The sequence below is a fragment of the Phragmites australis genome, chromosome 8 (assembly GCF_958298935.1).
Source record: "Phragmites australis chromosome 8, lpPhrAust1.1, whole genome shotgun sequence".
Lineage (NCBI taxonomy): Eukaryota > Viridiplantae > Streptophyta > Magnoliopsida > Poales > Poaceae > Phragmites > Phragmites australis.
This window is the reverse complement of record NC_084928.1, coordinates 4,282,790-4,309,570: the sequence shown is the minus strand read 5'-3', so window position 1 is coordinate 4,309,570 and position 26,781 is coordinate 4,282,790. Positions and strand designations below refer to the sequence as shown.

Here is a 26,781-nt window from a genome sequence, read left to right as displayed (position 1 = left end):
TCTTGTTGTATGGCGCTCATTATTCGTCAGACAAAACATTATCTTTTTCATGTCACTCCAAGCTCTGAATCTATCCACACAATTGATTTGTTTTCCCTCCTTTCGTTCCCCATTGATCTTGTGATCAACTCATAATCCATCACCCGGCTACTGGGCAAATCCCCCTTGGATAAGTCCATGGTGTGTCTTCCATCTCTATCAGCATTGCCATCTCGTCCTCTCCTTTCACTCCAGCAGACACACTCAATTACTAGTACTCGAGTCATTGATTTTACTACAACAACAACCAAAAAAAAATTAAATTTGATCTTTTTAAACCAGAGCATGAATCAGATGTTCCAAAGACAAACACAATGACCGCATTTTTTTACCAAAGCTAAAGCAAGCTGATATGGCATGACACACAAGCTACCATGGAGGCATGGACTGACTCAATTAGTTCAGTCCCCTACTGAACGTAGCTATCAAGCTAACGCAAGTTGATATGGCATGGCACACAAGCTATCAAGCTAAAGCAAGCTGACACGTAAGCTGACACGTTGTTGGTTACTTAAACCGATGCAAGAAAAACCATCATAAGTGACCTCATGTCCTTGAGGATTGATGTGGTAAACACATGAATAGTGAAGCAACAGCGACTCAGCCTCTGGGCAGAAGAACAATCCTTGGAAGCAAGCAGACATGTCTACCAAGCGAGAAAAGTGAAGAGGGGGGAGTAAAGAGACACACATCAACTGGATTGAAGAGGACAAACTATGACTACTTAGTTCTTGGTTGAACAATTCTGTTGATCCCAAAGATGGTACCGACAAGAAATCAATACTATTGGAAGGTTGTAGCTGCAGAGTTTAACAATAATATGCCTAACAATGGCCGCAAAAAAGACAGTCGTGCAATGCAAGACACATTGGGGTGGTGTTAAGAAGGATATTGTACACATGAATGAACAACTGGCAAAAGGACAAAAAAAATATTCGAAATAGTGAAATAAAGTTGTAGACTATCTCCTTATTATATAACCACTCACTCTATGGAGGGGCTTTGCATAGAGGTGAAACCAACATTAGGCCAAGAACCCTCTCCACAGATCATAAAACTGTAAGGACAAATCTGAAATAACAACATCAGAGGCCTCCTTTAGGCATCAAAATAATAAGGCATCTCTTGCTTCCTCTAAAAGAAAAGAATTAAAAAAAAAGGAGATATCTCTTGTTGTATGGCGCTCATTATTCATCACACAAAACATTATCTTTTTCCTGTCACTCCAAGCTCTGAATCTATCCACACAATTGATTTGTTTTCCCTCCTTTCATTTCCCATTGATCTTGTGATTAACTCATAATCCATCACCCGGCTACTGGGCAAATCCCCCTTGGATAAGTCCATTGTGTGTCTTCCATCTCTATCAGCATTGCCATCTCGTCCTCTCCTTTCACTACAGCAGACACACTCAAATTCTTTTTAGATGATAGCAGACACACTTAAATTCTTTTTAGATGATAGCAGACACACTCAATTACCAGTACCCCAGTCATTGATTTTACTACAACAACAACAAAAAATTAAATTTGATCTTTTTAAACCAGAGCATTCAGATGTTCCAAAGATAAACACAATGACCGCATTTTTTTACCAAAGCTAAAGCAAGCTGATATGGCATGGCACCAGGGCCGGCCCGGGGGGTCGAGCGGGGCGGCCGCCCTGACTCCCAAAACTCAGAGGCTCTATATGTATATATATATATTGTGTATATTAACTCAAAAGTAAACTGAAAAAATTAGATTTGAACGATTTATATTTAATAATAAAATCCCATTTTTAATCTCGTGCTTAGCAATCGGACCTGCATGGCACACAAGCTACCATTGAGGCATGGACTGACTCAATTAGTTCAGTCCCCTACTGAACGTAGCTATCGAGCTAACGCAAGTTGATATGGCATGGCACACAAGCTATCAAGCTAAAGCAAGCTGACACGTAAGCTGACACGTTGTTGGTTACTTAAACCGATGCAAGAAAAACCATCGTAACTGACCTCATGTCCTTGAGGATTGATGTGGTAAACACATAAATCGTGAAGCAACAGCGACTCAGCCTCTGGGCAGAAGAACAATCCTTGGAAGCAAGCAGACATGTCTACCAAACACGTGCAAACCTCTAGGCAGCGCGGATCTTCCACATGCCGGCGCCCACCGCCACCGCCCTTGTTGCGCATCTGGGGCGTACCAGCTGCCACGCCTGCTGCTAGGCTATGGCCGGAAAGGAGGCTGTGGGAATGAGGAAGGAAGAAGCGCCGGCGTATAACTTCGGATTGGGGTGGTAGGGATGGAGAGGGTTCGAGGGATTTGGGGGCAGCAACGGTGAGAGCGAGATGTAATTGAGGGAGGATTTGGGGATGGAAGTTTCTTGTGAGAAGGGAACGTAATGAGGTTGAGACGGATGATTTTTTATTCAATATGTAGGATCATTTAGGGGTGGGTGTTCGGTATACTTAATTTTCGGTCTAGGTATTTTAGGTATTTTAAATTTCGATCTTTTAAAACTAGTATCCAAAATAGGATCAAAAATTCGGTACCTAAAAATTCGGTTTGGATACTGAAATACCCAAATTTCTTATATGGTACTCTTTTTGTTATTTTTGTGTTTGATGTTTTAGATTTATGAACAATTATTAAAAAAAGAAAACAAAAGCAAAAGTTTACCGCATGCCTTTAGTAAATTTGTCGCTTACTACCTTATCAAATTTATTTTCCTAAATTACCCAAATAAAATTGAGTCTCATAATCTTATATAATATATCATAATTCATACACTAAATAAGAGAACAGACGCTATAAAAACATATATGTATATGTATCTTCTTGAAACAGTATAACATCAAATAAAAAAACACTTTTTCTCTCCAGATACACTAAATGAAAAGAACACAGTGATATTTTGTGTATTTCAGATATCCGAGAAACATAAAAAAATAAAAAAATCGGTCATCTGAAACCCATACCTAAAATACTACCTAAAATTTCGGTCTTCGAATAATTCGGATTTAATCTCAAATAGTTCGGGCTCGATTTTCGGTCACTGGGATTTTTGCCCACCCCTAGATCCACCTTACCTTTCACCGTATACATAAACATTATAGTATCTCTCACAACTACTACTGAATCTTAGGTCCCACATCTAATACGACTTGGACAAAATACGTTGCCCTTGTTCTTACTACTTAGGGCTACCTCCTCTTCTTCCAAAGATGGACCACGAGAGAGAACCCACCGCCGTCCTTCAACGCTGCCGCCTCCTCCGCGGCCGCCCACTCCGACACCGTCGCCACGCTGCTGGCCGACGACGCCGCGGACGTCGACGCTACCGACACTGACGGCGACGTGTCCGAGCCCGACCTGAATGGCCCACGCCTCCACCCCCTCTTGTCGCTGTCGCTGCTGCACCAGCTCTCGCCGCCGCCGCCGGCTGCCTGGTGGTTTCTGAAAGAACTTTGCCTCAGTACATGCATGCCCGCGTCATCTTCCACGTCGTTGGCGTCCGCTTCGTCCGCGTCGGAGGTTTCGAACCGGAGGACGAAGACGGCGGCCGCGTCCGGGGAAAAGAGCCAGCCGTGGAGGTCCCACGTGACCCGGACGCGGCCGCCGGGAAGGTCGAGCCTCTCGCTGCCGCGGAACTTCCATCGGAGTCGGCGGACCTGAAGGGCCTTCTCGCCGTCGACGGCGACCCACATGGCCGAGTCCTCCACGGCGAGGGATACCTCGTGCCTCTCGCCAGCGACGGCGACGGTGGTGGTGTACGCGTCTCCGGCCGCAACGGCGACGGCGTTCTCCAGGCGGGAGAGGAGGAGCCCGGCGGACGCGGGGGTCTCGAGGTCCCCGGCGGCCAGTGCGAGCTCGCCGTCGACCGAGACGTGCAGGGAAAACAGGGACACGGGCTCGGGCCGGCGGCCGGCGGCGAAACGGGCCCGCGAGAGGTCCCACGAGAAGACCACGACGCGGCCTCCCGCCGTGGAGAACCGCTTGGACCCGCGCCGCCGCCACGGGAGCCACGGCCGGAGCACAAAGCGCGCGGGCGCGACGTCCCCGGCGAGGCGGAGATCCGCAGCCAGGAAGAGGCCGAGCGGGGCGCGGGACCACGTCAGCCTGATGGTTCCGAGGTGCGTCCAGTAGACGGACGTTGACTCGGAGGTCGCCGGCGCCGGGGAGGGGTCACCCGCGGCGGCGAAGCAGCTGGAGAGCGGCATGGGCGCGCACGCGGCAACGGAGGCTTCTTGCTAGGTTTTGTGGGCGACTCGGGCGGGAGTAGTTGCACCAGTGCGTACGCAGCGGCGACTTGAGAGTGAGAGGGCGACTGCGAAAATTGACTTGGTCTCCCCTTTCTTTCTGTTTTACTTTTATCATAAAATACAACCTATTATATTAATTAAGTGTTTGTGTATTATAATAAAAATATAAGTATTAGATATAATAATATAAAGCAGTCAAGAGTAATAGCATAGTCAAACTAAGTAGATTATTTTTATTAGTAAGTAGATCAAATACCTATAACATATGAAAAGATTATAAGACGAGAGGGAATATAAAAAAATAAATAAACTCATATTTTATACGGTAGAGATTTTATTATTTTTTTCAAATATAATTGTGAAATCACCGTAAAATACATGCGTGTGAAGTCTAACGAAGGTTCAGGCAGTTTTTTTTGCTGCGACATCACACATGATCGTGTGCTCACTGTTCACAGCTACCTCTCTGTGGCCGGCGAATCACGACCGTTGACATGGCCACATAGTCATAAATTAACTGGGTCCCATATGGTATGCACCAACGACTCTGAAGTCTGATTTCTGAACTTGGTAGGACCTAAGCTTGTAAAACGTGTATGTAGTTTTCCATCTTGCGAAAAGAGCCTGTATGCAGTTTCAGTACTGCCAAGTAATAAGATTACAATTCAAAGTCTGCAAGAAAGGGCAACTGCAGTATGCAGTATGCTGACAATTTCCGGCCGTTAAATTCTACTCGGGAGTCTGAACACTGATTTGTTTCCAAACCTAGGGTCTACCACAAATCTCTGTCCTATTTTGAGTGTGTCAGGAGGATCTGATTGGGATTTAGTTCAAAATAAAACAAACCTAGGCCCAAACATGTATCCATGTGTTTTCATTAAGGGGAATATGCACGTCTATAGTACTTCCTCCGGTCAAAAAAAAGGTGTCTTATAACGTGTTTAGTTGGACTGCATTAAGTTTGACAAAAGGCATGTGTTGTCGAGAATACGTAGTTCGGATGTTTAAAGATGATACGAATAAACCTGTCGTAAAAAGAAAACCCTTCCATACCTGATATCATGATGTATAATGATAAAATTCAATGGTCAAAATAGTGCTCAGTTCAGTGACTTCCAAATGTAAAAGATGCCATTTTTTTAGTTGAGGAGACAAAAAGAAGTTAGACTTAGACCAATAATAATATTCCCTTCGGTCAAAAATACATAACGTTTTTTATTCTTCATGACTTTTTATGTAGAATTTTAACTATTATATTTTTATTATAATATAGTTATAATATCTAATAAAAATATAATATTATAAAAGTATTTTTCAAGATAAATCTACACACATAATTTTTATGTTTTCAAACTAAATATTTTAGACCCTATTAATGATCAAAATTTAAAATTTTGATTAGATCTCAGTGAAAATGTCGATTATTTATGACCAGAGGGAGTAACGGTCAAAGAGGAATGCATATAACAGATCTATGTTGGTGTAAAGCCATCTCTATTAGATGTTTAAAAATTCATCTCTATAACACTATTATAGTATTTTCTAACACTACTCACATCATTTTTTTTTATCTCCAACAACTACTATATTTTCTAACTTATATTACTCTCCTACTTCTTTCAACCCTACAGTCAGACATAACAGTGTTTCAGATCCTATGTTCCATCAGCAAATTTGCCCGTTCACCGGTGGCTAGAGGAAGATAGACCAGCGGCCAGCGGTAAGACCAGCGGCACGATGATGTGACTTTATTTTGGGGATCCGCTGGAGCTGAGCTAAGGAAGCTAGATTATGATGATGAAGCGATGATGTCCACTGATATGAACATCTGAAACTTTTATTCGAGCTGCGGTCAAAATAGGTAGTTGAAGGTTTGACCTCACCTGCCTGCTTGGCCAATGTGTACGCTAAGTGCCGGGTGCCGCTACAGGCGTAATTGTAAATTGTCTAGTACAGTTAAGCATGCTTTTTTAATAATAGAATAAAAGTATAAAACATATCTCGGGTTCTACATCTGCAGATGCATACAATTAAGCACATCCGAAGATGCATACAATTAATGAGCAGGGATGGATCCACCTTGAGGGTTTGGGAGGCTCTCCTGGTCGCCCGAGAAGCCCCTTAAGCTCTTTCAATTTTTGGTATAGAAGATGAAAAAAGAAAAGGAATAAGAGGAAGATTACTTTCTATGTGGTGACCTGATCCGTCACTGGATATGAGTACATACTTTTGAATTTTTGCTGCTTGTGTGATCCGTCTGGTAGTGTAAATTAAAGTTAGGAGTTATACCTGCAGATATTGATTTGTTTATGAAGCTGATGATAAGCAAGTTTTGCTTTGCTCCGATTTGATCAAAATTTGCTATGGCGTGTACTCACCGGTTTGGTCAAATTTTTTAGAATCAGGGAGCTTAATTTACTAGTTTTTAATACAATTGCACTTTAAAAGCAAGCACTCTTGCTAAAGTAAGCCACCTACTGCTAACTCTAATACATAATATATTAGGAGAAATATCCTAACCCACATATATTGTTAAAAAGTCGCCACTAGAAATTTCTCTAAAACCTTTAGGCTTCAGATCCAAAGCAGGAAGCCTCGCTTTCAGAGGTTGTAGGCCCCTCTAGCTAATGTCCTCCAAGATAGGAGAAGAAGTCATCATCCAGAGGAGGTTATGGGTCGTCTCTAATAACCCCTGACACCTCCGGTCTCACTAGCCTTCTGGAACCCTAATCTTCTAGAGGCCCCCATCTTCTGAAGCCTGGTATGCTCCCCGGAGCCCGTAGGGAGGGGTCATCAGATCTTGAAGAAAGATCTATCAAAGAAGGTCCACCAACAATCCTTCATCTATAAGGAAGTGATTTATATTTAATACGATACAAGTGGAGGTCATACTGACATCCTCGACGTAAGTAGAGGATGTCCTAACATCTTGGCAGTGCGGTGTCACAATAGGCGACTGGTAGAATACCACAACTTTAAAGCCACTTACACCACTGTATTGATATAGTAAATATATTCTAAATTAAGGGCAAAGGTATCTCACCTAGACCTATACTGTGTGATTCAATCGGCTCTAGGTCCCTAACGTATTACGTTATTTGTATCATTGTAAGGGCATATATGTACATCTACACCTTGAATGACCCTATACATACAGACCCTTGGCCATCAGATCAAAAGACCAATCCTTTTTACTATTAATATATTTGTTATTCCTTTCTCTTCACTTTTTCTTCAAGCTTAGTCACTCCTATGAGTGAGCTCTCGTCGTATTTATTCGTGCAAGATATCTTTTTACGTCAACATGATACTTTTTATGCTTCGCACAAATGTGCAGCTTTGTTATAAGCACGATTAGCATAAAAATAGAAAAATTCAAAATACTTCTGCTAAACTCTTTGGTATCATGGAGGATTAATGAAGGTTCCGGTCAACTTTGTTAGTCTCCTATTTGACCTTTTCAATTCAGAAAAAAAAAAGATTACGAAGACAGGTTAAAATCCCACTGGGCCAACCCATATATCAGTTTGGACCAACAAGTATGGGCCCCCACTGCAGCAAAATGCATTACTATTTCTGTAAAAAAATTGAAACATATTGGGATCGTTTGGTACGGATTCAGATTCTGGATTTTTTAGAATGGTCATATCCATCTAAAAAAAATCTAGTATACAGAGTTGTAAGTGGATTGAGGATATTTAGTTGAGACATATATTTTTATTTTAAATAAAAAATAAATGTTTTTAAAAAAATATTTAAACCACTTTATTTTGTTATATAAACTCTAGATCCAATATGGATCTCAAATCTAGAGTTATGCCAAATGGAGCCATAAAGTGCGATCACGATTTTAGTCGAAATCATGCTATCACCTTTAGTTTGTGCACCAAATAAATATGAACAATTTGAAAGAAATTAAATATGATGCCTATGTAATGTCATATCACACTAAAATTTTAGCTTCAAAATTCAAATGTGTTCTCTAAATATCTTTGTTCGATGAGATACAATTCAATGGATACAAAGGATAGAGATGGGAAATGCAAAACCATACAGGGTGTTTGCACATATGACTTATCTCAACCGTTCATTCCTCCCATCTGATACTCTTGATTCTCCTTGCCTACTCTATGATTTATTTACCTAATTCTACAGTACTAATCTCAACACAAATGAATAATACTAGTAAACCATATATATGCATGTACATATGAAAATTTACCTTATAGATAGAAATGGATTTTGGGTCGCCAGCAGGGCTTTGTATGGTTGCACTTTGTGGTGGCAAGTCGGCGCCTTGGGGATCCAGAATCCAGACTCTTCGCCGCCGTCGACCCCTTGATTCATGGTTGTTTAAAACTTTTCAAAGATACAATAAACCCTCCAAAAAGATATTTTCAAAACTGAACCCTTTCGCCATGCCACGAGAGCACGTTTCACTGGCCGCCGTGCTAGCTTCTTGCAGCGTCAACAGTGATGGCGTGGCCAGAAAAAAATACTATTAATTTTGGAAACAATTGTTTAGAAGATTTACTTTAAAATGCTCTCAGGGAAAGGCTTTAAAAAAATCTTATACATTTACCACCATTGCATCGCTAGCCTTAACCTAGTTAGAAAAGATGCGTTGTTGGCTTGCTGCAGTTAAGTTGGTAAAGGGTATCACTAGTGTTTAAGGTGTCAATGATTCTCAAGATTAGTCACACATGTGTTGATTTGACACAAGATCTGTTTATGTACGGTTGAGACTTATACCTAATTCTACGGTAAGTTGCACTCGAAAATAAAATTTTCTTCATAAGAGTTTCGTTTGGTGATAGTTGGCAAGTGATGGAGAAAGAGAGCAGAATCCATATAGAAATAATATTTTATTGTTTGAGACTTAACTTTAAGCTTAAAGACCGGTCATAGCAATATAAACTTTAATAATTTCTGTTATTATATATAAGGTTGGATCTTAAAATCATCCTTTTGGCTTACGACCCCTTTTTTTCACACACTACGCATGCCCTGAGATGAATTTTGACTGTGGCATATAGAATAAAAAGCTTTACAAGCATACCCATCGCTTTCCAAACCAAAAAAGGCAGTGGATTCTTTTGACAAACGCGGCCAAACGCGCGGGCTGACGTCTCTTGCATCGCGAGTCTCAAGGGCAGAGGACCGAGGCGAGGCAAGGCGAGGCGAGCAGAATAATTAGGCGGGGCGCATGTGGAGGCACATGCCAATATGCCATGATGAACTGAATCCTCCCCTAGATCCCACTCCATCAATCAGCGGGTCGCCAGTCCCTTCTTCGCCATTGCTGTCATGGATGACGCACTGCACAGGCGACAATGACCCCCCCCCCCCCCCCCCGCGGATCGTCCCTGCCATTGCTGAAGCTGCATTCAGCTGCTGCATGCGATGCGATGCAGTGCAGTGCACAGTTCATGGATTCGTCAGGATTGGGTACCAAGGCCATAAATTAAGCGCCTTTTGTACCTGACGCCAAGATTCTGACTGCGGATTTCAGAAGCACTTTGCTTGTGCGCAATCAAGTTACTCTGGCATAGAATGTACCACGGGCATGTAGCAGCTGAATGCATCGCCTCTGAAGCATCTATATCTTCTAAAAACAATATAAGAGACGCTCCCAACTGATTTCCAGTTAACAGCATTATCTCAAGTTTGCAGTCAATGTCGTGTTGCTATTCTCATCGGTTCAACATGCGGTGAAGTCTGTATGTAACCTCCTTGTTCAGTTTACTCGCCATTCAGAAGACCTTCCCAAGGTTCACGAAGATCAAAACCACTCCATTAGCTTCAACATTAGAAGCTCGTTGGAAGCACATGAATTTCACAGGAAATAGTTCAAATTTCCGAAGTAGACAAGAAAAAAAATCCAGCGTTGAACCTGATGGTAGAAAAAAGATGGCGCAATCCAACTTTGTTATACTCTGACGATGCTACCGTATACACAGGCTGCTCAAGAACTCGTCTGGCCAAAGTAATCTCGAGTTCTTCCTGGCATGGCTAATGCTACTAGCTCACTAGCTCAAGAGACAGAGAGACGAAACATAGCAGAGGATGGAGAGAGAGGGAAGCGTGTAGTACAAGTGTGCAACTAGTAGGAGATCTCCATGGAGAAGTTGGAATCTAGCAGCTCCTCGATCATCTGATCCACGTACTGCTCCTCAAGAAACCCCCCGCTCCACTCCGCCGCCGCCACCGACGGCGAGGGAGCAATTCCCATGCCCGCATTGCCGGTGGGAATCGTCGCGCGCGGCTGTACGGCAGGCGCCGAGGCGGCCGTCGTCGAGGCGTCCTGCTTGCCGCGCGCCTGCGCGGCCTGCACGGACGCGAGGTTGAAGCGGTGGAGCTTGGCGACGAGCGCGGGGGAGAGGAGCGACGACGATGCCTGCCCGTCGGCGCCGGCGCCGGCGGAGGCGTCGTGGGGGAAGTTGGTGCGCACGCGCGGGCCGCACATGATGCGCGCCGCCTCGTCGTAGGCGAGCGCCGCGTCCTCGGCCGTCTCAAAGGTGCCCAGCCAGATCCTCGTCTTCCTGCAAAGAGTTCCAGAATCACGACGCCGCCACGGTCAGCTCCACGCCTAGGATCAATCGGTGCAAGAAACACGCAATCGAGCAGGAAGGTGTTCGGGCGGATGCGGATGGCTAGTTACGTACAATAGGGGGTGGCGGATCTCGGAGACCCAGGAGCCCCAGTGGCGCTGCCGGACGCCGCGATACCGTTGCTGCGGCCGCGCCATTGGAGACGACGCCTTGCTTGCTCTTGCTGAGGATCGAGCGGTTTGGTGTGCGGGCTGTGGGGTGGCTTTAAATAGAGAGGGAAAAACTGCTGGGGACTAAAATTCGCGGTATGTTTGAAATAGTGTTGCTATATTTTAGATGCTTGAAAACAAAACTTTTCTCAGCCGAGGAATCACAGTCGTTGATCATCGGACATCCTTCCTTCTATCTACTTCCTCTGGATACCTGTCAATGATCTTCTCCTCTGCGTGTGCCGGTTGAATCAATCCCTCGCATCACCCACCTCCACCTGTCTCTAACAACTCTCCCGCTTAGTTAGCAGTTACGCTAATAAATCTATTTTCACGCTTCCCACCACCAACACCGTCAATCGGTTATCCTTCGTTGTCCGCATTTAACGATACCTGTATCACCGTCGTTACATCATGTGTGTCTTCTCTGGACCGACCTCCCTCTCTTAGAAGCTCTTCTTAGCTCAGAAAAAAAAATCACAAACCTCATCGGCAGTAACCCCGACCCCTAAATTCTTAGAATTCAAGTGTGTTGATACGGTCATCAGAAAACTTTTAAGTAATCAGATGTCTGAACTCAAGCGTGTGTTTGACAGGCTTATGAGTGGGGCCCACCGGCCCTTGCAGTAATTGGGTGCGTGGTTCCTGGGGGCCACCTAGGCTGAACATCCTTTCTTCTCTCTGCCTCCTGGGTCCTGGCCAGCCGCAAAGTATGCCGCAAAGAGCTCTACCGAACAGGTCAAGTCACTGTCCATTTCCCGTTTGGAATGGAGGTTTTATGGAGGGATCTTACAGGTTTGGCATTCCAAAGGAAAGGGACATTGTTCACGAATTTGTAACAGAGAAATACAGCTCCCAGTTCCCCAAAACGCATGAATCTAAGGGCACCCATAGTATCTGCAAAACCAGTTCCAAAAAGAAGTCGTAAGCCAAAAAAATATCTTAAGATTTGGTTTTATATTTTTCAAAAGACAACTTAAGATCTTGACGTGTCTTTAAATTTAGAGTCATATCCTAAATAATAAAATATTATTTCTATATTGATTCTCTTCTCTCCACATTTTACCACTAATGAAGACTACCAACCAAAACTCTCTTGAATACTTTTTTATTTTAAGTGGGACCTACTTTAGGCCAAATCAACATAGACATACCTAAACCAAACTAACACACGTGAAACCCATCTTAAAGCTCATTAAGACCTTAAACACTAGTGATGCCATGAGCACCCACCGTATGCCAAAGTTATCTCATGTTCTTGTCGACCCAAAATCCCAAATTCGATCTAATGTCCCTGCTTCCAAGAGAATTACATTTTTGAACCAAAGAAAATATTACAGATAATTAATTAACAACTTTTTGACAGGAAAGAATTTTCAACTTTTTTTAAAAAAAAACTTGAATTTGAACACAAATATATTAGAACTTTGAGTATAGTCATTAACTATTAAATAAATAAAAAGTTGACTTGGAACTGAAAATTTAACTTTGAACTCAGACTTGGAACTGAAAATTTAACTTTGAACTCACAGAAATCGAGACTTTCAAAATGCAGATATGGCCTCTTAACTTGGAATTTCAACTTCCAACACAAAACTTAGTTGGCTTTCTCTACTTTTTTGTAGTTAGCGTTTCACGGGTAGGAGGCAGCGGTTTCAATTCTAGCAATGGCGAAAAATATTGGTGGCGAGTCCAACTACATCAGAATACACTAAGGCACATTTGGATATATTTCAATTCAGTTTATGTGATTTAGTTAAATTTCGAACTACAAATCCCATATTACCATAGCAATCCATCGATCTATAACCTAAACAATGTATATCACGATATTTTCTGCTTAACCTGTGTTACATTTTCCCTCTTTGTTTGACAATGTTTGCCCTGAGCTAGAGGGTATCCAAGAAGTCGAGAACTACTAGTGCCTTCAACTCATATAATATTGCACAGCCCCATCTGACCTTATCATTGCTTGGTGGAAATTATATACCTAATCCAATGACTATGGGAGAAATGTGGTAATTTATGCCTAACTAGCCTTTTACCTACAGTGAAGTCCATGATTGATCAGCTGTATGGTAGGTAATCAAACAATTGATATATGCTCTTTAAAAAAAGAGAAATTTAGTACATTTAGGTTCAGAGCTTTGGATTCCTCACAAGGGTACAAAATATATGTTGGGATCTTGGTCAAGAACAGTACTCGCACAATAGACTAAGTAATGAAGAGTTTAATGCTTGTTCTTTGATATTACATCAGTTGAATAGAAGTATTTATAACGATACTTCAATCACCTTCATTATCATTACATATGTACACTTTATCCATAGGAATATTTCACTTAACCCTAGAAATAATTCCAAAATATTTCTAGATATCAGGCTATGTACATTTGTAAAGTCCAAACCTAACCATGCCCGACATATATCCCAAGGAACCCACGTCGAGCCTCCCTTCGGGTCTACTGCTGATTTCCTTCTGGTCATCTTCTCGGCATACCCTGTTTAACTTGTATGCTTCTCTCGGGATCAACCTTCGTTCTCTTGCCAAAGGTCTTTTTATTGTATCCCTTCGCATTCCGGGCTTCGATCTCCGCTTTATGCCCGGGCATCAGCCTTCACATCATGTTCAAGCTTCGTCTTCCAGGTTTTGCTATCGTTTTCACCCTTTGGTGTTCCTCTCTTCATATGTTCCCTTCGGGATCGTTGTGATGAGAGTATAGCCGATCTTCTGTAGGTAATATGATAAGTCGATTGTTGGAGTTTTGATGCTGATAATTCAAAGGCTTCGACCAGAATAGATAAAAAAAACCCACGAAATCACTACACCGCAACTCTGTGTTTATCAACCGTGCCAAGACGCATTCGACCTCACAAGAAGACTTTTTCTACAAGCGAATCGAGAATACAAACAAGAACAGGTAGATGCAATCTGAATCATACTAATTACCATTGAAATACTTGAGTTGAGTTCCAGAAACGATATACAGTGAAACTATCTAAAACAGAATAATCTAAGAAAACCCGAACCTAAACTACGACAACTATTGTATATTTATAGGAGGGATGTGAGGAGATCGATCTAAGCTCATGTGGTCTGAAAAGAGGCGTATACAGCTTGAACTCCAACCTCGACACACTTACAAGACCATGCAAGGTCCATAACAGTGACACATCATCTTATTTCATCGACTATGATTAATCTATTAGGAATCTAAGGGTGAGAGCAAATCCATTGTAAATATCTCATCATAAGCTTTTCAGCAAGTACAAGAATGTCTCAATTGGACCCTGGACGCGAAATTTATGCTCATGTTATTGATGTGATATTTTGAGATTCCGAGTAGATTTTAGAGACCAACTAGGGCTCGACTTTGAGTCCGACTTGGCCTTCGACTAAGGCTCAACTTTGAGTCTGATTTAGCTTTCGAGGGATGATATATAAATAAGGTTATGATGCCTTTTCATGTTCTTAAGCAGCAACATTAACAAAAAACTTATCACATCGCTTATCAAAAAGTATTTTATATGTATCTAAAGAGTGATGTGCTTATCACATCGCTTAGTGTCTACTATTCTCTGCTGTACTGTATGATATTTGATCTTACCCTTGTAAAACATAGTAATAACATCACTATGGCACTATCGGTATTGCTATCTTGTCTTGGAGTTGACTGATGTAAGCGAAATCAACAAAAGAGACCAAGGTGGTACCTGCTTCAACACTATATCCTTTTTAATAATCATCACGGTAACACAGGTGGCACGCTCCGTGCAAGAAATACAAATTTACTTCATCCATGTCACAGCTAGAATATACTCCATGTGGGCCACTAAAATATCTGCTTTGGATATCGATAATGTTTTAAATAGTTAAATTGTAACTTTAGAGAGAGTACTCGGCTCAAAACTACTTTTTATTGCAACATAATCCTGGAGTGGATCAGACAACCAACCAGTTGGAAAGCTGCAATGTCTGTCCGGATGTGTTGCTGAAATCACCTCATTGGGCTGCTACATCGTCAGAGTGCATCTATCCATGCCATCCTGTCGCATTGGGAAGAGCAGACGCTGCGCCTTGGCCTTGGGAAGCGCAGATCGAACGCGCCGCAAAAGACAAAAACCATCGCAATATATTCGAGTGCCTGCTGCTGATGCGACATGGATACCACCTCTGCAGCTGCAAATTCTGCAATCTGCATGCATGCGTGGAATACCTGCCATCGACTGGTCTTTTGTGCATGCACCGTATCCAGCACAAGATCTTCGTTCGTGTGGAATCTTTACATTTTGATCTTTTTAGAAACATATTCTATCACTAGATTTTTACAAAAGTAACTTTTGAAAATAGATCTTTTTATATAACACTATGATATTTGATGTCATAGTTGAATAGCATAGGATCGTGATATTTAATATCGTACTATTGATCTTTTATTTTGAAATTAAAATATCATGCATGATAACTACATGACGTTAATTATTACGACTTTGTGTCATTCAATCACAACGTCAAATTTTATAGCACATTAAAAATAATCTATTTTTTGACATTATTTCTAATATACCCATCCGTAGATTTTTTTAACAAAAACTAAATTCTAAAAATTTCACCTTCGTTCGTCTCATCTTCTTCTTCGATGCTAGAAGTTAGAGGGTCCTCAACAGTGGAGTCAAGTAATAGACTATATTACAGCTAATCTCTTCAATAGTTTATTTAAATGGTTGTTTATAGCTGTTTTTAGTGCTTGCATATACGTATGAATAATAGTGATCCATATTAAACATAATCATTGTGGCTATGCGTGTGATCACAGGAAGACAACAGCATGAAACAGAATTTCACCACTTCGAAAATATAATCTTCGCAAATGACAGCCAAAGAAACATCTTTAGAAAACATGGCCACATGACTAAATTCATCAGCAAACATGGCCACAGGTCCTCTCTGTCACCATGATTTTTACGAGGCTTTAATAAGGAAACTGGTACTTAGAAGTCCATTTTACTAAATAAACAAGTAAACGTAAGATCACTACTATTAAGAAACCATACTATTTTCATTCAGAAGATGCATTTCTTGCACAAGAACCACCAAAAAAGTACAAAACCATCTCGCGACAGGGACCGCCTTCAAAACCTGTTAGAAAAAACAATCGGACCTGATGAATTGTCAGCCAAACAAAATGGCCAAGAACAGGACACCATTTTGCGAATGCCAAACTTTTTTAAAAAATAGCAAGTACTGAATCGTATCAACACAAATGAAAACAAATCAGATTGTGCAAAATCTAAACAAGAAACTGATCAAAATAGTGTCAATACCTCAGCTAGTGTTGCCGAACACCTTCTCCCTAATCTTCAAGCCTATCATGTGCTGAGCTTTCACCTCATCAGTCATCTCCCGCTGATGAAAGATTTGTACGTTTCTATCATAGCCGCTCCTTCCGGAGCCTCACCGCCTCAATCTTTGCACGTGAAATGCACAGCTGGCACTATCATTTTGTCATGACGTTTAGTCACGGAACCTCGAGGTCTATTTATTAAAGTTCTCTCTAATTTAATTTTTTTAAAAATAATTCTTCAAAAAAAAAGATTACGTGGCTGAAAGTGATTCTCTAATAATTCTCTAAGATAAATTATATAGAGAAAGTGATTCGGTGAGATAAGTGAATCAGAAAAAACTAGTTTTTTTAGCTTACAACATCTAATTTATTTCAGAGAATCACTCTAAAAACTGCAACGTTTGACAAATCTCATACTAATTCTACTTTAGAAGTTGGTCAGAAAGCTCTGTTAAACAGATCGTGAATCTCCATGTACTTGTTCATGTCATCGTCCAAATCAGATTCATCAACCTTGATAATGCCTTTGCCTTTTGCATTGCTTAGTTTCTTAGCTGTTTTTGTCCCAATTGGACGCTTCCTTTCTCCAGCATCTTCAGGCGTGGGCATGCTAACCCCCAACTCCCCCTCATCATCCAACTTCTTTTTGTTCGACTTATCAAGTTCCTCCAAAACTACATGCCACTTCGGTTCGTCACGAAGAATCTTCCAGCAGTGCATAACTATGAATGGACCTTCCTTATAGTCATCCAAATAAAATTCCAAAGTCTTGCCTCTCAACTGGTCGTAACTCACAACCAAAACCTCGCTAAAACACTCTCAAGTCTAGTGTAAGATAGTAACTTTTGAGTACCCTCAGATGTTCGAGGCGCACTCGAAAGTAGAGCTGGAACTTGGACCGTGCTATTTTTGCCCATAGTACGATGTTATGATATGGCCAAAAGCACAGCACGGTATGAAATATTTTAGGCCAAACCGGCACGGCTTGAACACAAGGGTCATGTCGTGCCTGGGATCTTGACACGATAGCTTGGGATGTGCCCGTGCCGATATGATACGAAAAGGGTACGACACAATCTGCATGATCATTTTTCTATGTTTATCCTCTAATCTCTCTGATACAAAGCGTGAGACACTAAAATCATGTTTGTTTTGTGAGAGATACTAAGAGATAAATATATAAGCATGAGAGACATAAGTGTGAGATGGTAAGAGATAAATATGTAAGTATTATCAGGCGATATGGAGCATGAGAGAGAGATATATGAGCATGAGAGACACGAGTGTGAGATAGTAAAAGATAAATATGTAAATATTGTTAGACGACATAGAGCAGGACCGTGCCTAGGCCCGCATGGCATGACGATGGTATGGCGTGCCGAGGGCCATGCTTGGGTCTTTCTGGAGTTGACTCATACCGGCACGGCACGATACGATGGATCGATCGTATCTAGTAAGCATAGTATAACGTGACACGAGACACGGTAGGATTGAAATGTGCCGGCACGGTACGAAAGACACTTCTTTCAACTACTTGATACTTGGTTATCGGAGGGTGCGAGCTGCTTTCGGAATCTTTCAGCTAACCACGACAAGTGTTGGTCGTACTTGCTGACAGGGGCGAAGATAGGGGGCATGCACCCTATGTATGATGCAATTCCACTTAATACATGCGTGTAATGAGTATCAATGTTTCAGGTATTAATGCTTTTTTAACACATTTAAAGTATTAGATGTTGTCAAGTATATTACTATCCATGGTTATTATGATGCATGTAACAAATTTTTTTTTGCCAAACTTTACCAATTAAAAGTGTTTGTCCTTAATGGTCATAATTCATGTTTTATTAATCTACTATTTATTGACCTGAGCTTTAGCTACTTTTATTTATAGAGATTTTTTAGCATCTTATATGGTAGACCTATATCGAACTAGTAAAGACAATATCAAAATGTTGAATGGATATATATCATCATCTATTATTTGAAACGTCATACATTTGCTACCGTGGGCAAATTTTTGTACCAAAAAGAAAAAAGATGTTTTTAGTTGATCACGAAACATGGTTCCATCGTAACACATTTATTTTGTTCTTCTAAAGAATTAAAAATAGATTAACCAATATTAAGAGAAAATTGTGCTTTTTCATAAGGATCAATAATATAGGTTCTAAAACCGATTCAAATTTGTCTCTCCTTACCTCTTTATCGTCCAATCCTAACTCTGTCTCTACATGTAGGATGTGTGACTTCCATCTTGAATGGCCTAAGTGACTTGTTAAAAGACTGGAAGGCATCTTTCAACATAGGCACTGAGTGACTCAACTGTCTTCTTGATGGCTCTGGCTTCCTCTCGAACAAAGTCTGCGTCTAGCCACAATTTCTTGATCTTCACTAAAAAGTTGAACAAAAAGATTTGACCTAGTCAGAATTATGACCGGCATGAAGTGACCTTGACTATGTCGAGAAGTGATGGAATTAATTGGTTGGCACATTTAACCCCTAGAAAATTCCGGTGCCCACAGAATTTCAAATAGATTGATGGAAGTAATTGGCTGGGCCATTTAATCCCTGGAAACACCCACACAATTTAATACCTCTGTTACAAGGAGTTGAAGGGGTTTTCCTTGACCGTGCCTATATAAGAACGGGTGTTGTGCACAGAAGAACTAAGCCTCAGTCATCTCCCACATTACGCTGCTTTGCTACTGCTACACATGTTTCCCCATCCCTCCGGAACCCTACCTTTGAGATCCTACACTGGGAGAAGGCAAATAAGATTTTTAGGGAGCACTTTTTCGTGTGACTTCTCATGTTTGTCTCCGTCTATTTGCGCACGGCTTCATACATCTACTTCGTCTACACCGACCATGTAGTGTATGGCTACATCTTTTACAGCAAGCGAACAACTATGTCATGACAAGCGTCACCAACGGTACCACTGAAGTCAACAACAGTACCGTTGTGACCTTCCCTGTAAACATCATGTATGTCTTGGAAATCCTTCTATTCGTGCTTTGTTTGCCTATATCTTGAAAACTAGCGTGTCTAGACTATTGGAGAATATTTTGATGATGATTCACAGCCTGTTTAGAGATATTCTAATGTTTAAATGTACTAGCATGTCTAGTCTATGTAGGAATATCTATTTGATCAAATTTGCTAGAAAAATATTCATGTCATATCTAATATTTTTCTGGATTAGTTTAATTCGGAAATTGCTTAATATTTCAACAATCCAAAAACCTTATATGCAATTTTCGTTGTCTGGCTTTTCTACTGCGTTAAAATCGAGTACGTTTAATGGAACATACTTCAAAAGATGGCAAAAGTCACCTTGTGGCTCCCCGCTATGAAAGTGTACTGTGTGGTAGCTGGCAAGCCTGAGGGAACGACTACTCCTGAACAGGAGAAATTGTTCCAGGAAGCTACCATCATCCTTGTGGGTGCCGTCATAAGCGTGATCGGTGAGAAATTGGTCGATGCATATCTACATATGCAAGAAGCCAAGGAACTGTGAGACGTGCTCGAAGCCAAGTTCAGCGCAACTAATGCAGGCAATGAATTGTATGTCATGGAGTAGTATCATGACTAAAAAATGATCGTTGGTTGTTTTGTAGTCGAGCAGGCTCATGAGATATAGTGCATTGAACTTGAACTCATAAAATGTGTGTTGCCCGATAAATTTGTCGTTGGAGGCATTATTGTCAAGCTCCCTCCTTCATGGAGGACCTTTGCCACCTCTCTAAAATATAAGAGACAGGAGATCTCCATCGGGAATCTCATTGAGTCTCTTGATGTCAAAGAAAAGGCACATGCAAAGGACACACATTCCAAGGGGATTGAGGACCCTTCTAGCGCCAACTTGGTGCAGAAGAAGAATGACGGCAAGTTCAAAGGGAAAAACAAGATCTCACAGACTACCAACTTCAAGAATAAGAATAATTCAAAGGAACATCCTTACTTTTTGTGCGGTGAGATTGGACACTGGGCCAAGGACTGCAAGAATCGCAAAGGCGGGAAGGGTCAGCAAGGACAGAATTCTAAATCTGCCAATGTGACTATTGGCAACACCGAGAAGGGAGTATCGGAGTATGGTAATTTACCTATTGTTCTTTCGGTTAGTCTACCAATTGATGGATTGATACTGGTGTTAATGTTCATGTGTGTGCTGATATTTCATCATTCTCTTCTTATCAGGTCGCTCGGGATTTCTCAGTCTTGATGGGGAATGGGTCACATGCTTCTGCTACATGGTATTGGTACGGTAAATCTAAAGTTTACTTTAGGAAAGATCGTGCGGCTACAGAATGTATAGCATGCCCCTTCTATCAACAAGAATCTTATAAGCGGTTCTCTTTTTTGTTGAGATGGGTTTAAGTTGGTCTTTGAGTCAAATAAAGTTGTCTTATCTAAGTGTGGACTTTTCATTAGTAAAGGCTATGAGTGTAGAGGCTTGTTTCACATTTCCCTCTCAGACTTTTGTAATAAAGTTGTAAACCATGTTTGTGATGGAGTTAATGGAGGTTGCATGATGTGACTTGCCAGTTTGAATTTAATCCCAAAAGTCATCTTAGCCAAAGGCTCTAAGTGTCTAGCTTATGTGCAAGCTAAGCAACCTCACAAGTCTCATAAGGCTACAGAGGAAAGAAACTTGGCACCATTAGAGCTCATAGATTCATATCTCTATAATATGAATGGTGTGTTGACGAAAGGTGGAAAGAGATACTTCATGACTTTGATTGATGACTTCACTAGATATTGCTATGTGTATCTGTTGAATTCAAAGGATGAAGCCTTTTCACTACTTTAAAATCTATAAAGTAGAAGTCCGATTTACACCCTCCAACTATCACAGAAGTCCAATTTGCAACACTAAATTACAAAACTAGACATACTGCAAGCCCTAAGTGACGAAACTGAAGAAAATACCTCCCGCACCCAAACCACTCCAGTTTCAGTACATGTCAGTGTGACATGGCAGTGATTTTTGCTAATGTGGCAGTGATTCAGGGTTAAAAATTGGACTTCTGTGGCAATTGGAGGGTGTAAATTAGATTTCTACCTAAAAAATAATTGCAGAAATGGGTGCACTATTTGAATAATTACAAAACTAGGTGACTAGACACATGTCGGCACATGGATTGCCGATAGGCGCTTGTCTGCAGAGGGTTGGCCTACTAGGGTTGCCATGCTAGATCCGCGTCGGCTAGGGTGGATCCATGTCGAGTAGCAAGAGCATGTCGACAATTGAGTGGCCGACAAGAGGCCACACATCCTAGTCGGTAGCTGGCAGACCGACAGGCCTTGTCGGTCGCCCGTTGGCCGAGATGCCCGACCCTGTCGGCATCTGGTTGGCAGCCCAGATGCCGATAGGCGCTGTTGTTTTAATTGGTTGGGACCGACTGAGCCTTCTTCCTCACAGAGAAAAGAGAGGTCTCGTCAATGCCAACTGGAAAAGAAGAGGGAGGTAGCGAAGGAGAGGAGGAGAGAGAGAGGCAGCGGGGAGAGGAGGAGAGAGAGAGAGGCAGCGGGGGAGCGACCGACAGTGGCCAAGGGTGGACCGACTTCAGTCGCGTGATAAGTTTTTTTATTTTTGTTCAACTGAGGTAGATAGGTTATATTTAGGTTAATAGTTAGGTTATATTTAGGTTTAAATCTAGGGTAGATAGCAAGTAGAAGTATTTAAGTTTACACCCTTCAACTGCCACAGAAGTTCAATTTTCAACCCTGAATCACTGCCATGTCGTGCTAACATGTACTGAAACCGGAGTAGTTTGGGTGTTGGGGTAGGGGTTATTTTGTCCAGTTTCATCACTTGGGCATTGTAGGATGTCTGGTTTTGTAATTCAGGGTTGAAAATCAGACTTCTATGATAGTTGGAGGGTGTAAATCGGACTTCTTCCATAGATTTTTAGTGGTAAAATCTGGAATACCTGACATGCACATTGATATAATCATGGAGTCTAGCGATGCTACATTCTTTGAGAATATTTTTACTATGAAAGACATGCTTAGCAGTTCTAATCCAGAGTCTGATCAAACTCCTGAGCCTGTCATTCCAACGGAATATGTTGAACAAACACTTGAGGAAAATCTTGAGGACAAAGACAATGAAGCTCCTAGAAGGAGCAAGAGACAAAGGACTATAAAGTCTTTTGGTGATGATTTCATTGTAAATCTTGTGGATGATACTTCTAGGACTATTTCAGAAGCATATACATCTCTGGATGCAGACTACTGGACAAAAGCAGTCAGTAGCAAAATGGATTCCATTATTGCTAATGGAACTTGGAAGATCACTAATTGTCCTTATGGTTGCAAACCTATAGGATGTAATTGGGTGTTTAAGTAAAAGCTTAGGCTTGATAGTACAATTGACAGTACAAGGCATGTCTCGTGGTCAACGGTTATACTCACAAAGAAGGCGAAGACTTCTTTGACACTTACTCACCTGTGGCCTGAATGACCACCATTCAAGTATTACTATCACTGGTTGCCTCACATAGTTTTCTCATTCACCAGATGGACATTAAGACAACTTTCCTGAATGGAGAGTTGGACGAGGAAATCTATATGGAACAGCCAGATGATTTTGTAGTAGATGGTCAAGAAGGAAAGGTCTGCAAGCTATTAAAGTCTTTGTATGGACTTAAACAAGCACATAAGCAATGGCATGAGAAGTTCGACAGAACTCTCACATCATCAGGCTTTGCTGTGAATGAAACTGACATGTGTCTGTACTACCGCCATGATAGGGGTGAAGGAGTTATTCTGTTCTTATATATTGATGGCATAATGATCTTTGGTACCAACCTTCATGTCATCGAGGAGGTCAAGACTTTCTTATCTCATAATTTTGAAATGAAGGATCTGAGAGTAGCTGATGTTATTTGGAACATAAAGCTGTTGAAAGGTGAAGATGGTGGAATCACACTTTTACAATCCTACTATGTGGAAAAGGTCTTGAGTCATTTTGGCTTTATGGACTGTAAATCTTCTCCAACACCTTATGACCCTAGTATATTGCTACGAAAAAACCAGGGAGTAGCTAGGGATCAACTAAGATATTCTCAAATCATTGGCTCACTTATGTATTTAGCTAGCGCCACCAGACCTGACATCTCGTTTGCTATGAGCAAACTAAGCCGATTTGTCTTTAATCTGGGGAGGATCATTGGGATGCTCTTGAGAGAGTTATGCGCTATCTGAAAGGCTTCAAACTGGATTTCTGATGCTGATGAGATCAAGACCACTAGTGGATATGTATTCACTCTTGGAGGTAGCACAGTTTCATGGAAGTCTTACAAGCAGACCATCTTAACGAGGTCAACAATAGAAGCAGAGCTCACAACATTAGATGCAACAACTATTGAAGCTGAATGGCTTCATGAACTCTTAATGGATTTACCAGTGGTTGAAAAACCGATACTGGCTATTCTGACGAACTGTGATAATCAAATAGTGATTACCAAAGTGAACAGTTCTAAGGATAACATAAAGTCATCTAGACACATGAAGAGAAGGATGAAATTTGTCAAGAAACTGAGAAACTCCAAAGTGATAGCTTTGAATTACATCCAAACGACTAAGAATCTAGTAGGTCCTTTTACAAAAGGTCTATCACGGAATGTGATAGACACTACATCCAGGGAAATGGGTATAAGACCCACGTGAGTCAACCATGGTAGCAGCTCAACCTATGTGATCATAGATCCTGTGAAGTAGGATATGAGAAAAATAAGCCATTGGTTAACTGGAGGAGAGTACCTTTACAAATCCACCCCGTTGGAGATGCAATACTCTCATAACCTGTATGGCAGGTTGATTTTATCTTAATGTATTTGTGGCTTTTATAAGCAAAGATATTGTCCTACAGTGCAGTCTTAAAAGAACACACCTATATGATCCCAACTGCTAGTCACAATCTATGAGATAGGGTAATCTCTAATAAGTTCATGAAAGACCAGGAGTACAACTTATATGCTCCAAAACCGAGAGGTAGCCTATGGCAGCCTAGTACCAGTAAAGACTTTAAGTGAAACTTATTCGCATAAAACTATCAATTCAAGGCTAAGTTCATTGTGCAGTTGCATATGAATGTAGATTTCTATTCTAGGTGAATGTTCAACCCTAACCAGTCTCCACTGAAACATTGGTATGCCAAACATTACAGTGGATTAGATGGCAATTCCATGTGCCTTGGGATCTGGTGGGGAATTGATGGAATTAATTGGCTGGGCCATTTAATCTTGGAAACGCTCAAACAATTTAATACCTCTATTACGAGGAGTTGAAGGGGTTTTCCTTGATCGTATAAGAATGGGTGTTGTGAGGAACTAAGCCTCAGTCCTCTCCCACATTCCCCTATTTTGCTGCTGCTACACACGTTTCCCCATCCTTGCTTTGACGTGCATAGAGTTAGGGAGAGCTAGCCTCCGGAACCTCTCCTTTGAGATCCTGCACCAGGAGAAGGTGAATAAGGTTTTTGGAGAGCACTTCTTCGCGCGACTGCTCATGTTCGTCTCTGTCTATTTGTGCAAGGCTTCGTACATCTACTTTGTCTACACCAACCATGCAGTGTACGATTACATCTTTTATAGCAAGTGAACAACTACGTCATGGCAGGCCTCACCAATGGTACCACTGAAGTCAATAACAGTACCGTTGCGACCTTCCCTGCAGATAATATCATGTATGTCTTGGAAATCCTTCTATTCATACTTTGCTTTGGTTGTCTTGGAAACTAGCATTTATAGACTGTTGGAGAATATTTTGATGATGATTCATAGCCTTTTTAGATATATTCTAATGTTTAAGTGTACTAGCATGTCTAGTCTGTGTAGGAATATCTGTTTGATCAAACTTGCTAGAAAAGTATTCATGTCATATCTAATGTTTTTAGAATAATTTAATTTAGAAATTACTTAATATTTCAAAAATAAGAACACTTACCTGTTATATCCATCTTCAATGCTGCTACCTCCAACGAGTGGGTGTTTTCCTTATTGGGGATTGCCTTCTTATGTTCTTCTGCAAGTCGAGCGGATTGGGCTTTCTCCATGGCGTACTCTTCCTTGAGAAACACGAGCTCCTTCTTGAGTCACTCATGTTCCTCCTTGAGGTGCAGGGTGCGAGCCTTCTCTTCCGCCAACATGAGTTGAAGCTTTTGTAGCTCAATGGTGGGGGTCTAGGAGGCCGTGAAGAGGACGCGCAACAAGTCCATGAGCGCCTCAAAGTTATTGGAGGTCTGGAAAACAAAAGGAATATATGAGGACAAAGGGGGCATGTATCGAAGAACTCCTGAGTAAGAATTACTTACTTGGATGATGGCTTGGCTCCTAGATTCTTGGGCTGACGCAGCTACCTAAGTGCAAGGACCTAGTACCTACTGGCAAGATAGGCAAAATCTGGCCCCCGAATAGGCTAGTAGCATGTACACCACTGGTCATTGGGGGATCGATGGGGACCTCAGATGTAGTGGCCACCACGTCCTTCTTGGTGACGACGACCATTGCCTCCTCTGCCACGCATGAAGAACATGGAGAAAGAGGAAAATTTTGATGCCCCATGCATGCTTTAAGAACATACAGATGATAATGCACCTATATTAGCTGAGGAAGAGGACAAATATAATGAAAAAAGTGCTACACTCTAATAAGGTGAGAATTATATTGATGTGCTGAAATTGCCCACTACTCATGCTATTGTACAGCAACCATTAGTGGATCATATTGCTGATTAACCTTTGTCACAAGATGATTTGCTTGTTTTTCCTTGTGATAAAGAAGAGTTGTATGATAATACTTCACTCATTTATATACCACAAGTAGTGAATGAACATTTTACTTTTATTTTGGAACCACATAATTGTGTTGAAAATAGACATGTTTTTTTCAAATTGCTTGTGAAAACGATGAGCTAAAATTGTTGTCTTCTTTAAATATTATGGGTTATATTAAATTTGATATTTTATGTGATCTCACTAGTTTAGAGGAGAGAATTTTTTGCCTATTCTGATTTTTCATGGTTAACTAGAAATACTTTACATATTATAGGCAAATATAATGATAAAAGAAAGTATATAGCGCATCAAGTATATATTTGATAAAATATGAAAACCTCCTTTTGTTGTGAAACAATATGATCACCTAGAGGGTTGCAATAGCCCTAATCATGCCATGTCAAGTTTCCCTAGTTTTGTTTTAAAACAACATGATCAGTCTCAAGAAGATGATCATTGTTGGTTGCTATCGTACACTAAATCCGCTCCATGTGCCTAAGAAAAAAGATCAAATTGTCATTTTATACACATCGGTTCAAACTGAGGACAGATTGTTGTCAAGAAGGAGAGGATGGCGAGACCACGTTCATCATGGACGTAACCATAG

General features: G+C 41.2%; 2 protein-coding genes across 2 annotated transcripts; both read right to left on the bottom strand.

Annotated features, from left to right (window-relative positions):
• Positions 1–2,987: 2,987 nt before the first annotated feature.
• Positions 2,988–4,416, bottom strand: LOC133925785 (uncharacterized). The gene has a single exon (XM_062371538.1). The coding sequence runs from the start codon at positions 4,241–4,243 to the stop codon at positions 3,227–3,229; it is 1,017 nt and encodes a 338-aa protein (XP_062227522.1). The 5' UTR covers positions 4,244–4,416; the 3' UTR covers positions 2,988–3,226.
• Positions 4,417–10,184: 5,768 nt separating this feature from the next.
• Positions 10,185–11,061, bottom strand: LOC133925784 (ethylene-responsive transcription factor ERF003-like). The gene is made up of 2 exons (XM_062371537.1): positions 10,951–11,061; positions 10,185–10,827 (listed from the first exon to the last, which is right to left on the bottom strand). Exons 1-2 carry the CDS (start codon positions 11,031–11,033, stop codon positions 10,389–10,391), a joined length of 522 nt encoding a protein of 173 aa, XP_062227521.1. The 5' UTR covers positions 11,034–11,061; the 3' UTR covers positions 10,185–10,388.
• Positions 11,062–26,781: the final 15,720 nt, after the last annotated feature.

Bases quoted from the DNA above. Each gene is read 5' to 3' on its own strand.
- LOC133925784 (XM_062371537.1), bottom strand. From the start codon at position 11,033: ATGGCGCGGCCGCAGCAACGGTATCGCGGCGTCCGGCAGCGCCACTGG. The intron at 10,828-10,950 runs GTACGTAACTAG...AACTCTTTGCAG, and splicing joins GAGATCCGCCACCCCCTATT to GAAGACGAGGATCTGGCTGG.
- LOC133925785 (XM_062371538.1), bottom strand. From the start codon at position 4,243: ATGCCGCTCTCCAGCTGCTTCGCCGCCGCGGGTGACCCCTCCCCGGCG.